Genomic DNA, 14408 nt, shown 5'->3' with positions numbered 1-14408 from the left:
GTTGCTTGGAATCCACAGGCACGTCAATATGAAGCACCTCTTCAATCGCTTTGATGATCTGGTCATCCAAGCTGCTGCCCCAGATGTCCCCTGGCGTTGTTGGTACTTTGATCGGATCATTTATGTTGATGGTTGCGGTAGAAATAACTTCTTCAGGCGTCTTCAAACTTGGCGCGGTTGACTGTTCCAAGTCCGATTGCTCAGGAATCTTTTGGAGGTCAATGTAACCTTGAGTGGCGAGGAAAGGATCTTCTTCCTCTGGCGAAGGTTCTTCGGGATCCTTGTAGTCATTGTAACCATGATCTGGAGGGAAGCTCAAGAATTGGCCCTGGATCACAGGAGGTGGGGCATCTGAGACCTTTCGGCGGATTTTGGGTGTTTCTTGCAGTTTGCCTCCGGAGTCGGTGATCACTTTTTCCAAATCGAAATATTCTGCATCATTGGAGACCGGCACTTCCTCGGTAGGATAGGTGGACGAACTGGACGGTTCGACGGGAGGAGACTCGATTGGAACCTGTTCTGTCGTATCTGGATCTTCCAATGAAACTTCGTTTTCCACATCTAGTGCCAAGGTTGTGTCCTCAGAGGATGACTCAATAGGAATCTGAGTGGTGAAATTATCGCCATCAAGAGGAGGTGCCACATAGGTCGTGGAAGGCCCTTGAACGCGATTTTGGTTGCTCGGTTGCACCTCAAGATCTTCTATGGCGAGTTCCTCAATAGGTTCCACACTGGTGGGGGTGACGATGGTGAGTGTGGGAGTAACAGGTGCAATACTTTTAGTGATGGTGTCCAATGTCGAGGGTTGAAATGTGTCCACGGCTCCCATGGTGGGCGAAGGCTCAAAATCGAGATCACTTTGGGTTGATATACTCAAGTTGGACGCTTCTGTGGTCAGATCCACAACATCGCTTGGACTTGATGATGTTGATACTTCAACTGATTTGGAAGGGGTCTCTTGAATTGGATTTGGCGTCGAACTTGACACGTTCACGTCCGGAAATGAGGAAAAAGTGTAGGGAAAACTGGCATCAGGTGACTTGGTGGTAGTCTCGTTCAATACTTTTTGAACTTGCTCCTTCTTCTTGAACAAGATCCCCTTTTTGGGAAGATAAGCAATTCCTGGAGGTTTGGGCTTGAACAAGTTCTTCCTGGATTTGTGGACGGCTCTTTGTCGCTTCAATAACACATCGGCTAGCGTCTCTGGATCGAATTTATGCCTCTTCTTGGTCCGTTTGATCTTGTCCAACAAGATGTTCACGGCTGTATCATTCTTCGAGGTAATGGGCTTTCGTCGCCTCCGAAAAAGCTCCTTGACCGAGTGGATTTGCTCCGATGCGCTTGTTTCCAAGTCAGATGAAGGTTCCAGCTCCTCATTGAACTCCTGGGACAAATCGCCAAGTCCTTGGAAAGGCGAAGCTACACCCGCATCCGGAGGGTTGAACCCGGAATGAACCAAGCTCACCATCCAACAGCAAACGATCAAAGCTACTCGAAGGGAAGACATACCGCTTGTGAAAGATTCGTGTGCACCTCACCAAGTTGGAAGCATTGTCTCCCACTCCTTGAACACCTCACTCGCAACTAGCAATGACAATGTTTTGTCTTAATTTTGGGAATACAATCGAGATCGTCGCGTGCGTCTTCTTCAACTGGATTCGCGTCATTTTTCTCCGTGAAAACGAACTGACGCACCTACATGCACGTACGCACCTCTGGCGTGCGGTTGCTTACGGTAAGTGTATTGGCTATACTTCGTCGTACGCATGCCGTTAGTGGTCGTTGGTAGGCATAATGAACGCCAGTTTCATGACCAGTGACGCAGAGGTGAAGATTCTTTCTCGGTATTGTAGCTACTCGTGGTACATTTCATTTTGCATGGCCAAACGGTCACACTTGACAGGCAATCGGGATTGTATTCAAACGCGCGATAATAAACTCGAAGGGTCTGTGAGTGTGCTTCTTCTTTTTTTTCGTGGCCTTCGCAATTTGGAATGATAGCAGGAGACTTACATGGGTGAACTTGGACGCAGGTTTAATTGCCAATATCGGAAGATGGAAAACGAAAACTTTACAACAACAACAACTATGATTATGATGATGATCGTGATGATAATAAAGTTAAGGATTAAATAGGGTTTTTCTTGGCATAAAACATTTTGCTCTCCAAGGCGTTGAATTGGCCATCGTCAAGGTGATTGGCATCTCTTTTTTTGTATGTGTGAGTGCGTGCGTGCGTTAACTTCTTCCCAACTTGCTGATCTTCTCATAGACATGAGGGAAGGCCTTCTCACAGTTCATGCGCTTGCGAATCTTGTCGTAGTTTCTCAAGTTGAACTCAAACATCTCGTCAAAGTCGGATCGAGTCAATTGGGTCTCGGCATAGAGAGCCACGTAGCAGCCCGTGTCGATGGCATGACGCTCCATACGCTTCTGCGTGGCCTCGGGTTTGAAGCCTTTGATTGGACTGAAGCTGAAAATCGAACAAAAGGAGTTATTTCAAGTGTATGAGTCATTTGAACGCATCTCATCATGCATATATAATCTTCTTGAAAGGATATTTCGCATGTCCAAAACAGTGAACCTTGAAAGGTTTCCGTTCAAGGAGGGCTTTGGCCCTTCCGATATATCATATACTCCACATGCTCATTGATTCGAGGAGCATCCAAAGGAGTTAATGTCACTTTGAATATTCTAATTACCCCCTTGTTTGCCTCAACTCTGAAATGAAAGAAATCTGATCTTAAACATCAGGCTTGTGTCGTACCGAACGCTCAATGGAGAGGAGATGTGAACCATATTAGGCAACGTACATATAGTACGTATTGTGAAAGATAGGTGAGCATGAATGCGCAGTCAAGAAGAAAATCTCTAGAAAGAATTAAACGTGGGTGGCAAAAAAGTAAAACTATTTACTTCAGTTTTTCTTTGGGAACTACGAATTTTTTGCCTTACGTTGTGTTCTGAGCAGGTTCGTCGGTACGATGATTTTAAGCGCTTTAATTCTTTGATTGTCTGTTCGTTATTTTGGCAGCTGTTTTCAAGGTTCTGGTTATGTCAAAACTGCAAATTGGCCGTAACTCATATTTTCTTGCATTGGTTTTCCTACTTGAGATAGCAAGGGTTACTTTTCGCTTCAGGATTGACTTGGGTGGGGGGGGGGTAAGCTTAAATTTTTAGTCTCGTAATTTTAATGCAATTGAATAGGTTTCACGAAATCAAAAACCTTACTTTGCAATTTGACGGTCTTTGAGCTTTGTGTAAACTATTGTACTTTTCACTCCTTTGAAATTAAATGGAAAAATCACAACTTACTCCCAACCTATAAATGCATTGTATACGTAGTAGGTAAGCTAGGGCCGGATGGCTGCTCCTCAAGGAAGTGTCAGTCATCACATCTTCCGTTAACATTTTTCTATAAGGAGTGTTATTGTCCGTTCAAATCCGTGCTCTGTTGCTGCCTATGGATTTAGCATAATTCGTTTTGGTAGCAAATTGTGGGAGCCACTAAAATGCGTCTTATCCTTTTGAATTTAACGCATGACGGTGGGATTTAGACTGCTCAGCTTGTCAAGCCCTTCAGTTCGATCCACTTCGAAATTAGAACTAGATTATGGCTCATATTTGGCACCCAAATTATGTTGCCACTCAAAGTTCCGTAATACATAAAAGCTTCAAGGAAGGCTGAACTTACCCATAAATCCCAACATCAACGTGAACGGCTTCTCTTTTGAACAGGTTGAGGTATTCAAGTCCCTCGGGAACGCAATGGCGGGTTGGGCAAAGCCAAATCGGGTAGACCTTTGTTTGTTCATCCACAAACTTGAGGCTGTCCTGAAGCTTCTCCAATTCATAACCAAAATCCTGACAGACAAAGTTCTCATTCTGCTCCTTGGGCACGAGATTTTTTCTCAACCATTTCAACAAAGAAAACTTGGGCGGCATCGACCATCCAAAGAGATACCTAAACACAACATTATTGGCAAATGGGATGATGTAGGGCATCAACCAGAAGAAGGCCTTATTTTGTCGATGGTAGAAATCAATCGTGGGGATGTACTCGACACCGCTTTGGCGCTTGGTCAAATAAGTTTCCACGTGCTTGTAAAACCAAGGGCTGTACCATTTGGCCAAATAGTTCAATTTGTCGGGCTCGCATTCATCCGTGAACACGCCATTCATAATAACCCCCTCATTGAGGTTAAACATAATGCCCTCCACGGATTCCACAGTTGGGTCATTGGTCACCCTCGTAAATTCGGCAACCACCTCATCCAAAGAGTACACCGGCTCATAGGTGAGCTTGATATAAGGTTTATATGGGACGATATCCAAATCCACGGCGGTTAAGAACCCCAAGGTTCCGTACGAGAAGGGGATGGCACAAAAGTACTCGGGATCGTTGTCCTTGTCCGTCCACACGACGGATCCATCGGCGGTGATCATCTCGAAGGCCTTACAAATGTACTGGAACAAGCCGTACTTGTGGGAAGTGGACTCAATACCGCCACCCATGACCAAACCACCGATGGTGAGGTCGTCCAATTCAGGAACTACGGGTAAGGTCCATCCACGGCTGATTAGGAAGTCGTTCAGTTGTCCGATGGAAACCATGGGCTCCACTCGGACCAGACGTTTCTCTTCATCCAAATGGATGATATCGGGCATATTGATCTGGACCTTGTGCATCCTGTTCTTGTAATTCATGGTCTGAAGGCTGATTGACTTCCAGCAAGGTCTGGCAGTGCACATGGGCGTTTTGCTGCCTTCTTCCATCCATTGGCGAACCTTTAAAGATCGGTAGAAACCATGCTTAGAATTTGTGTATGTACTAACATACGAACTTTTGAAGGCTCTGCCAAATTGTTTTTTTTTTTATATCAAACATAGATTCATTGCCATGAAGCCACTTCTATCGTGACTCTAAATCAGTTCGACTTGCAGAACTCATGTTCTATGTAGGTTTTCAATGCACTGAATCTTTTACCTGTTTCTGTACGTTCTTGACTTTCTCTTCGTGTTTCACGAAAGTAGGACCGAATATATATGCCACTCGGGTGTAAGCCAGATAAAAGAGGTCGTAAATCACGGACATGGGCACCACCCATATTGCAAAGATCCAGAAATGGTTTTGCACCAAGTACGTAATCACAGACATGGTTCCTTCCCAAAAACTTCCAGCTCCTAAGTTCTGCAATCTGAAAGAAAGAGGAAGTTTTCTCCACAAAGAACTGGCTCCCAATCTAGACAGGTCATCCACGGCAACTTTAGTCTCCAGCACCTTGCATGCTACTCAACCAACCAAAGTACACACGCACACTCACGCTCAGATTCACTTCCATATGGTCTTCCGTCCGACCAAGCGACTACGGCTGGCACTTGAGAGTTGGCAGTTTCTTCAAGAAGAAGACCAGGCTCGGTGCGGTTAACACAGGTAAAATGGTGAATGGACTCGGGGACTGACGGAGAAACGGACCATGCCCGAAGATCGTATGTAAACGGCATTTGGTACCACATGTACACACTCGAGTCTCTAGTACACACGAGTTGGCTGATCCAAGCTGAAATGCATAAATAGAGGCTCTTCCGAGAGCCACCCGCCCTCCAAAGACAGTTTGCACAATGGTGTATGTACATGTACAGAAGTACCTAGAGTCTGATACGAAAGAGAGGTTCCGAGTGAATTGTCGACCTGCAGCGGTCTTTGATTTTTTCAGCATATATATTGTATGTAGCTCGTAGTTATGCGGACTTTAAAAGCCAATGAGGTGAACAGTGAGAGGAGCCTGGTACAAACATGCTTGGTAAACGCTTTCATCCAAGACAAGCATAGATTAACATTTCCATTTAGTTCTGTTCTGTCATGGATTTACATTTACATGTGTAGAATTCTTCTGGACCACAATGTTAAAGAACTGAATCAATTGTAGGTTCGTTTTTTCCTGAAAATGAAAAATTACTCTTGGCTCAAAGAGAAGCCCTGCCAAGTGCCTACTTATAAGGTTCGGAAGTCCAATGATAAGCTTCTTTCCGCCTTCAAGCCTATTGATTGCTCATTTTTCTCATATTGAATGTTCTTGAGTATTCGTATTTATAGATGTATTACTAAAGAAAAAGGGATTGTTCTTCTTTTAAAATAATTTCAAAAGAGACCGATACTTCCTAGCAAAATTTCAAGAGGTGCTCTCAATTAAATGACGTGAGAAAAATGCACGCCTATAAAGCTAAAACTGAGGGTGCACGGAACGTCTTCTGCTAGTTGAGCAACGTTTAAGGACTTAGGGGAATGCCTGTTGAACAGATATCAAAGGCTCTGTAATGTGAAAACCACATGACTATAAAAAATTGTGCAACATCTCGCTTATCGAACTCTTCTCCATTATGTTAGCAATACGTGCTTGTCAGAAGAATCTATTTCCCTTTCAATATAGATTTGAGTCTTTCGAGAGGAATGTAACAGATTATTAGATTTTCCTTTCAGCAAGTCAGAGCTCAAATACCGTTTAAGAGTCTCTCGAACCTACTAACTTGCCCAAAACTCAGGGGGCAATTTGACAACCTTGGTAAGTATGAATATCTAATCAAAGTTGTCATCTAAAGACTATAAGAATGAGACGCAAATTGACCAATATTAAAGAAGCACGAGAAAGCAAGGCAAATTGTTCAGGGGTATATATTTAGTTCTTAAGTAACATGGATCTTAACAAGGGATTTGAGAAAAAGTAAGACAGACGCCTAAATGAAAAGAAAAAGACAGTTTAGTTTATTTGCAAGAAAATGAAAGACGAGGGCCTGAAATTCACCTCGAGAGGCCTTGGAATTGATTGCTGCTGAGCCATCAGCCAATTCATCGGTCCTGATGCCAACTTGAAATGGAGAGGTGCAATCTGAAATTTGATCATGCAACAATAGGTATGTTAGATATAAAGAAATTTGGTCCTTGAAAAAAGTGTACTACTCACCGCAAATGGGTGAACCAGTCGTGGCCATTGCTGTGGATCCCAAAAACGATCCACAATATCGGTTGTTACTGACTCCACCGGTTCCCATATTACAAGCTCCACTCGACCCTGAAATTGATTTTAGACACAATAGTAGATATTTTCGTGGCTTATCCGTTTCACCACTTAAACTCTTGACCCCTTCCTTGAACCAATGAAATTCTGCGACACCTGATATCAGTTATTTTTGATGACTGCTTGACCGCTTTGCCTTATGCTTCAACCAATCGGAGTTGAGAATTTCGGTCGACGCCGAAATTCATTGATTCTTTAAAGGGGTCAAGCGGATAAGCGGTAAAATCATCAGCTGATCGTCAACTCTGATTGGTTAAAGCTTAAGGCAAAGCAGTTGAACGGTCAAGCGGATAAGCCACAAAAATATCTGCTAAAGATGAACTGAGAATGATAATTTCAGAACTTTTTTTATGGATATCGGTAAACCACGTTCCAAATCTGAGCGGATTCAAATTATCTCTAACAGACAAGCATGCATTCTATCTCAATTTCTGATTAATTTGGATTAAGGATTACGGGATATTTGGGCGATTTACCTGATTTGGAACTAGAATGATCCAATTTTGCAGCACTTTTTAGATTGTGCCATTAACTCAACCTACCAATATATATTTTACTCCAAGATATTCTTTGTAATCAGTGAAATGTGGTCACATTTAAAGGTGGGAATAAAATTGTTCACTAAAGACTACGAATTTCTCGTAAATCGATGGTTAAAAAGCTTGTTATTTGCACTTTCAACAAATAAACTTGCATTACTTTTTAGTCCTACCCCTTAAAACAAGATGTAGTCATACTTGACTTTAAGACCCGTTTGCTATGTTTTATGCCAAATCAACGTTTATTAAACATTTTTTAAGGAGTTGGTTATCTCATCAAAGAATTAAGAATTATGGAGGTCAATCTTGCTATTAGCAATGCCCAGCACTGCTACAATTTTGATCGTTACCTTCAATGATGACGAAATCAAGGGAACAAAGTGAGCCAAAGAGAACTTTTTGCTGAGCCGTATCAATGGTGGATGTTCCAGTGGACAGGGAGAACGAATCAGTATCCGTACATTGGGTATATTCAACACAACAGAAGCCATCTTCTTGGTCAATGCAGACATTGTAGCTGCAAAAGCAAACATGTTTGAACAATCAACCAAAGGTGCAACGATGTATCATGAGTACTTTACTTTTGAGACGCCAAATGGTTGTCATTCGTGGGATTGAAGTTGAACGAGGTTAAGCGTCCAGATAAGCCAAAATGGTATTGTAGGCATCCGTTAGGAGCCCTGAAATAGAAAAGGCTTCCGGCTTAAAGGCATGTATCAAAATCTAACAAGTGACATGAAGGCGTCTCACGCAGTGTTGCCACATGGTATTTGAGTGACTTTGATATCCCAATTGCGAATGGTGGATTCACCAGTGAACGAAAAGTCCAAATCGGCAGTGGCTGTATTCGCTTGGCCCAAATCGACATAAACTAAAGCGGAAGAAATGTTGCCAAAATCAATGCCATAAGGGAATATTCCATCAAAGTTATCATTTCTCACTATGTTGGCCTTGGTTTTGACCACAAATGGTGGGGACCGGAAAGTTATTCGAAGTCTGTAATAAAACAGAAAATAGAAATTGTTAAGTTCTCTTGATATAGAACAAGATCGTCATCAACGGTCGTACTGTGACAACAAATTGATCGAGACAAGTGCCTCCCGTTGCCTCCGATTGGGTGTCAGTTCCGCGAAGAGCAAATGATTCGAAGTCCAGTCTCAATTGGCACACACCTGTAACGAATGGATCAGCTGAAGATGGCAAAAAGACCAAAAGACCACGTGAAAACTCAAATTGATAAGGGCAAAATCCTTTTAAATGGTGATTGAGAGAACAAAATAAGCTTGGAACCATACTGTCTGTTTGTTTGCATAATTTTGGGATTTGATCTCAACCTATTGAACAAATTTCGTCTTCATCTAGGCAATCAAAGGCGAACATGACGAATCTGCTCCAAAGTCAGCTTTGTCGAAATGGAGACTATGCTAGTCATACATGGAGGCAGCTTTATCTCAGGTTCGTTGTAAGTTGCATATTGACCGGTGTTGAAACTCCTTTGAAACAACCTTTGGTACTAAATTTGACAGACTGTTTAATGCAAAAATGATTTGAAGTGATCCAAAGCGAAATACATATTATTCGACTTACTGGCAAATGTAGAAATACTTACTGTCCTGTGACTTTCGGATAGTATATTGAAGACTCGAGGTACTGGTATACACAAGAGGAGTGTTGGGGTTTTGGATATAGGTGCAATTTTGAGTGATGTCTAAGGCCTGATCCGAGATTAAGAACACGCAACACACCCCAAAGCTATCCAAAAAAAACCCTTGAATGTAACAAAGTCTTTGGAGACCGATTGGCTCAATTTGACTCACCCAGAAGCACACGCTCCTTGGGCATTTCCACCCAACGATGAACATTCTGATTCGGTGAAACACGTTCCATTTCGAGTCCGTTGAACTGATACTCCACTATTGAATAAAAGATGACATGATCTTAGGTCATTGTTAAGCTCTTAGGTTATTTTTGATGATATCTACGAAGAACTCAGATTTAGACGTGTTGAGAACAAAATGAAAATCCAAAGAAGAGCCGCTCCTTTGTTAAATAATTGATATTAGCGGCATATTTAAATGAGAATCGTTTTGGGAAAAAAAAAATCAAGTGCTATGAACTAAAGAACGAGAAATAAAAAAAAATATGCAAAGGTACTAATCAAAGTTGAATTTCTAGTTGGTCTCTAACGACGACATTGGGTACTGAATCCAAATAAAACATTGCAGTTTCTAGCAATACAATGCAGTAAAGTCGGTTATTAGAACTTCACTTATACGAACCATTTTTACTGAAACTGGTTCTCTTTGCTTTACAAGCTACTTCAGTTATATCAATCAATTCAAGATGAAGAATCCGAATATAGCAACCTTTCTTTGTAAAATGTATTGGATTTGTTCTACAAATCTGTGCTTTTCTCCTCAAACAATCAAAGAAAAATTACCTCTTGCATTTACTTTGAAGGTTTGATCAAGGAAATTACTCAAATTGTCAGATATGAAAGAAAAAATATCAAAAATTCTAGCCAACCAGGCCAACAGCAAAATATGTACGTATTTCTCCAATTGATAATAAAATTCATTATGTTTGACATCTTATAATCATAGGTCATTTTAAAAATCGATATGAGAAACAAACTTGGGGATGAAGTTTTTCGAATATTCGTTCTCAACCTCTCCTTTCACTTTAATGGTTTTCTGAAATGAATCCGTAACTCACCCGATGGTATTGGTTGTGTAAGTTAAAGAGCTTTGACAAGCCACATTGCCAAATGTCACCACACTGAATAAAGAAATGACTAGAACAAAATGATGACAACTTTTTTGTTAGATTGGGCACTGCAATTAAAAGATTGTTCACGCATTATCTCACCTTTTCCACGTCGATGGTTGTCGGTCTTGTTCAATTGATCAATATCCATATTGAGCACGGGTGAGCAAGTCCCGAGGGCTAAGATAATAAGGCACAATCTGCGGATCATGTTGACGATGGAGAAAGAAGATGACAACTGTGAATGATGTCCTAGATCCTCTATGTCATGAGGAGGAAGATTAGTAACCACTTTGACACGCTCCAATGCCTCCAATAATGCATGATGGTTTTCCCGGAAAGGCGTTCCTGAGAAAATGTTTTAGTTTGGCGGGTAAGATTCAAATCATTTTGGGAGGAGAACGGAAAAACCAGATTGCTATTAGGGCATAATAATATAGCAGTTTTTCATTTGAAACGTTCCTATCATTTGGTTGAATCTTGAAAGAATGCACATTACGAGGTTGGAAACTTTACTTTCTTGTGTGAAGCAAAACCTACTTAATTGGCTTGTGAAAGACAATTTTTCCACTGAGGGTGTGGTTCCTTAAATCCGAGATATTGTCAAAGACATATCTGTTTGTTTTATTAGGCCACATTTAATTGCTACTGATGCCATTGACATACCGAATTCCCGCTACAGAAGCGAGGGAGCCGACCCGTGAAACCTGGCATTTCCTCCATCGTCGATCGGTAAATCTTTAAGTGAGAGAGAGCAATGTGCCCCACCTTTCTTTAGGGGAAATATTGCGAGATCTCCTGAGAACTTAGTACATCAGTCTCATTTCGACCATCGCACAGGTAAGATGGTTTCTGGCATCATTTGTGAATGCGACTTTGCTAATCCATTTTTGACTTAGGCATCATGAGAAGCTCCGTTGTTCCTATCACGAGTTTTCTCATTTTGATCTCTCTCATTCAAATCAACGCAGGGTCAAGAGATAAAGCAGGAAAATTCCGTAAGATTCAATGACGATATACCTTTTGATCCCCTTCCTAACTTATTCAATTCATTGTAGTGGGTTTATTCCAAGTGGTGACGTAAGTAGACATTCATGATACCAAGATGGGTGAGTACTAGTTAATGTGCCCCTCCCCATAGATTTCCCAATGATCCCTGTTCTGGGACCAATCGTAATGGCACTTGCTACACAGAAGCAGAATGTGCATCCAGAGGGGGAACTAAGTCAGGAACTTGTGCCAGTGGATACGGCGTTTGTTGTATTTGTAAGTGATTGAATTATCGCGCCAAGGTCACACTTATCATTGCAAGAGTTTTATTTTTCTGTAGTCGTTGGATCGTGTGGGGCTTCATTTAGTGAGAATTGCACTTACTTTGAGAATGCAGGTGGACAAGCAGGTTCTTGCTCATTCGAGATTTGTCCAAGCAACGACAACATTTGCCAGGTAAGAAAGACTCTCTTTTTCAAAAAGCATAGCTTACCTTCATGTGTTTTACTGCTCATTGTTTAGGTTTTTTTTTCAACCCAAATCAGTGCAGCCCAGAACTGGGGAACCAAAAGAAACAAATTAGTTCTAGGTGACATATTCTTTTGAAAAGCATAAACTTACATATATAGTACACCGCACTTAAAAAAGCACGATTTTTGATATTAACTATCCTTTTGTCTTCGATCCCTTTTTGGAACATTATTGAAAAAAAACTTTAAAAAGCGGTTCTCAGCCATACTATAAAACACCATAAGCTTGATCTCACGAATTTTGAGGTCTTCAAGTTTTAATTAATCTCAAAAACCTATCGACGAATATTTTGTAAATCCATGCTACTACGATCAGTAGGGACGGGCAAAATGTACGAAACAGCCAAGCCGTTTAGAGACAAAAAATAGGCCCAAAAGGTGCAGAAAAAGGTACAAAAAAGGCCAAAAAGTGTAACAAAAGGTGCAAATAAGATAAATCAAAGAGGGGATATTCAAATGTTTTTTCACAGTAGTACAAATTTGATGAGTGCATTGTTGAAAAACGAACTTTGCCTCAATTTTGGACCAAATTGGTATAACTTTTGAATTTGGTCATGAAATGCTGCAAGGAAAGGTCTCTTGTTTATTTTTCCTCTTTTCCCAAGAATAGATCTGTCACATTGATCTAGTTTTTACATAAATCTAACTGAAGAAAAGTTGAAATTTCTCTTCCTCAAAAAGATAACGCAGTTAGCCTGGAGGAGGGAAGGAAGGCAGTTATGTTGCGTTATTTGGGCTGCTTAACTATCTTAATGCCATGCTTAGCTTGTCTCTTAACTTGAAACTAGCTTGTTTTATTTCTTTTCTCCCCTGTTTCTAAACCAAAAAAAAGCACTTTGGAGCTCAACAATTCAATTTAACATCAATTGTTCCAAATTCAGCTTTTCATATCTTAATTCTGGTGGCAGCCTTTGATTTCAACTTTGAAACCAGCTCTAATGCGGAGAAATTTCTGTTTTCAATCAAAATAAACAGTTTTAGGCCAAATGTGCACAAAAAGTGCAAAATAAACGTAAAAAGGTGGAAATATAGGTGAAAAGTGCAATGTGTAAAAATGGTCTTTAGTGACAAAAAAATATATTTTTACACAATTTGCCCATCCCTCACAATCAGACATCACAAGTAAGAAAGAATGGGCGATTTTTGTATATGAGATTTATACATACAGTTTTATACATTCCGCAATCTGACATGACCAAGAGTCGCAATAAAGTTATTTATTATATCATTATAAACAGACAAAAGTGCATTTACGAACAAATAGCAAATATGTCTTTAGTGGCTCTTGGTTTTCAAAAAGTTTCCCCAAGACTGGAAATGAATTTTATTTTGTTTAGATGCATTTCAGTTTGGATCAACCGTGAGATGAAGGTATTTCAAGGATTCAAGTTGCAGCATTTTTTCTAACTTTCAGCTACGTTTAGATTTTGAAATGTTTGTTATATCTGGGCCTTCCATCATATCCGACAGTGTGGGTGTGACATTAAATGGGGCCCCGGTCACCACCATAACCAAGGGTGTGGCAGTAGCCACTGCTTCACAATGCCTAACGGATAGGTTCTCAATCAGCAATCCTGGTGGACAGACTCCACCCGTTATATGCGGGTCCAACAACGGCGAGCATGGTAGGCATCAGAGTGCATTCGTGACACTCGTTTTTTGAGCTTCATCTTCTTGTATCATTTGATAGTGTACGTTGAGGCAGCTGAGGGATGCAATACCATGAACTTCCAATTGGGAACAGCTGGGGTTGGAACAACTTTGGCCAATCGCCAATGGTCCATCAAAGTCACTCAATACAGTTGTGATTTTGACAATCTGGCCCCAGAAGGCTGTACTCAGTATTTCTTTGGCCAAGACAACGGTTTGGTTAGGACTTTCAATTTTGTTGGAGGCCAACATTTGGCCAATCAAGATCAATCGATTTGCGTCAGGTGAGTTAAAATATTTCGTACTTAGGGAAATGTGTAATTTGTTGGTGTTTTTTTCAATGAAATAGGTGATTTGGATATTAAAGATGTTTGTTTAGTTGCCCTCATTTCTTTTTTGTTTCTTTAGGAGAGAGGACAATAATTGCAGGTAAGACTTTCGGTGCCCAAATAATTCAATTCTTTTAAGTTGGCGATTCAATCATGACTGTAGCATTATGTGATTTCTGATAAGACCTTAAAATAACCGTTACAAAACGAAGCCAATTTTGTGATTCGGGCTGACTCGACATAAATGATCATTTTTTCCACGGCTGAAAGTGAAAATTTACTCTTTTTGACTACGTCTTCAACACTAGGAGCAATGCAATCCCAAGAAGTTCGTTAGACCTGGCCGATCTGGCTAGACCTTGGCTTTGACAGGTCCGCCACCTCGAAGCAAAAATAGAAAATGTGCGTTAAAAGTGATGGGAAGATTGAGAAATCTTTTTGTCAATGGTTACTCGCTCTCGCGTTGCTTTCAGATGGAGCAACTGTGAAAGCCAAGATCGTGTGGGATTAGGATACGCTCACGGTTTC

At 40.9% G+C, this 14408-nt stretch overlaps 2 protein-coding genes across 3 annotated transcripts in view; both read right to left on the bottom strand.

The window, feature by feature from the left end:
- Positions 1-2018: 2018 nt before the first annotated feature.
- On the bottom strand, positions 2019-5626 carry LOC131880824 (delta(24)-sterol reductase-like). The gene is made up of 4 exons (XM_059227534.1): positions 5325-5626; positions 4988-5198; positions 3695-4788; positions 2019-2473 (listed from the first exon to the last, which is right to left on the bottom strand). The coding sequence occupies exons 2-4, from the start codon at positions 5156-5158 to the stop codon at positions 2239-2241; spliced, it is 1500 nt and encodes a 499-aa protein (XP_059083517.1). The 5' UTR covers positions 5159-5198; positions 5325-5626; the 3' UTR covers positions 2019-2238.
- Positions 5627-6657: 1031 nt separating this feature from the next.
- The window catches only part of LOC131881118 (uncharacterized), an 11974-nt gene continuing 4223 nt past the window's right edge, over positions 6658-14408 (bottom strand). Inside the window, exons 1-13 of one of the 2 annotated variants that reach the window (XM_059227890.1) lie at positions 13623-14401; positions 10484-10729; positions 10331-10409; positions 9433-9528; positions 9225-9367; positions 8684-8787; positions 8557-8611; positions 8366-8486; positions 8197-8295; positions 7966-8132; positions 6963-7070; positions 6804-6887; positions 6658-6735 (exon numbers count right to left, since the gene is read on the bottom strand). In XM_059227890.1, coding sequence (XP_059083873.1) covers positions 6701-6735; positions 6804-6887; positions 6963-7070; positions 7966-8132; positions 8197-8295; positions 8366-8486; positions 8557-8611; positions 8684-8787; positions 9225-9367; positions 9433-9528; positions 10331-10409; positions 10484-10729; positions 13623-13803 — 1518 coding nt within the window. In that variant the 5' untranslated portion in view covers positions 13804-14401 and the 3' untranslated portion in view covers positions 6658-6700. Of the gene's footprint in view, positions 6888-6962; positions 7071-7965; positions 8133-8196; positions 8296-8365; positions 8487-8556; positions 8612-8683; positions 8788-9224; positions 9368-9432; positions 9529-10330; positions 10410-10483; positions 10730-13622; positions 14402-14408 lie in introns of those variants that run through there. The other variant, XM_059227891.1, reaches the window with a different exon arrangement.

This window comes from Tigriopus californicus, chromosome 5 (genome assembly GCF_007210705.1).
Source record: "Tigriopus californicus strain San Diego chromosome 5, Tcal_SD_v2.1, whole genome shotgun sequence".
Lineage (NCBI taxonomy): Eukaryota > Metazoa > Arthropoda > Copepoda > Harpacticoida > Harpacticidae > Tigriopus > Tigriopus californicus.
This window is presented reverse-complemented; position numbering and strand designations above follow the sequence as displayed.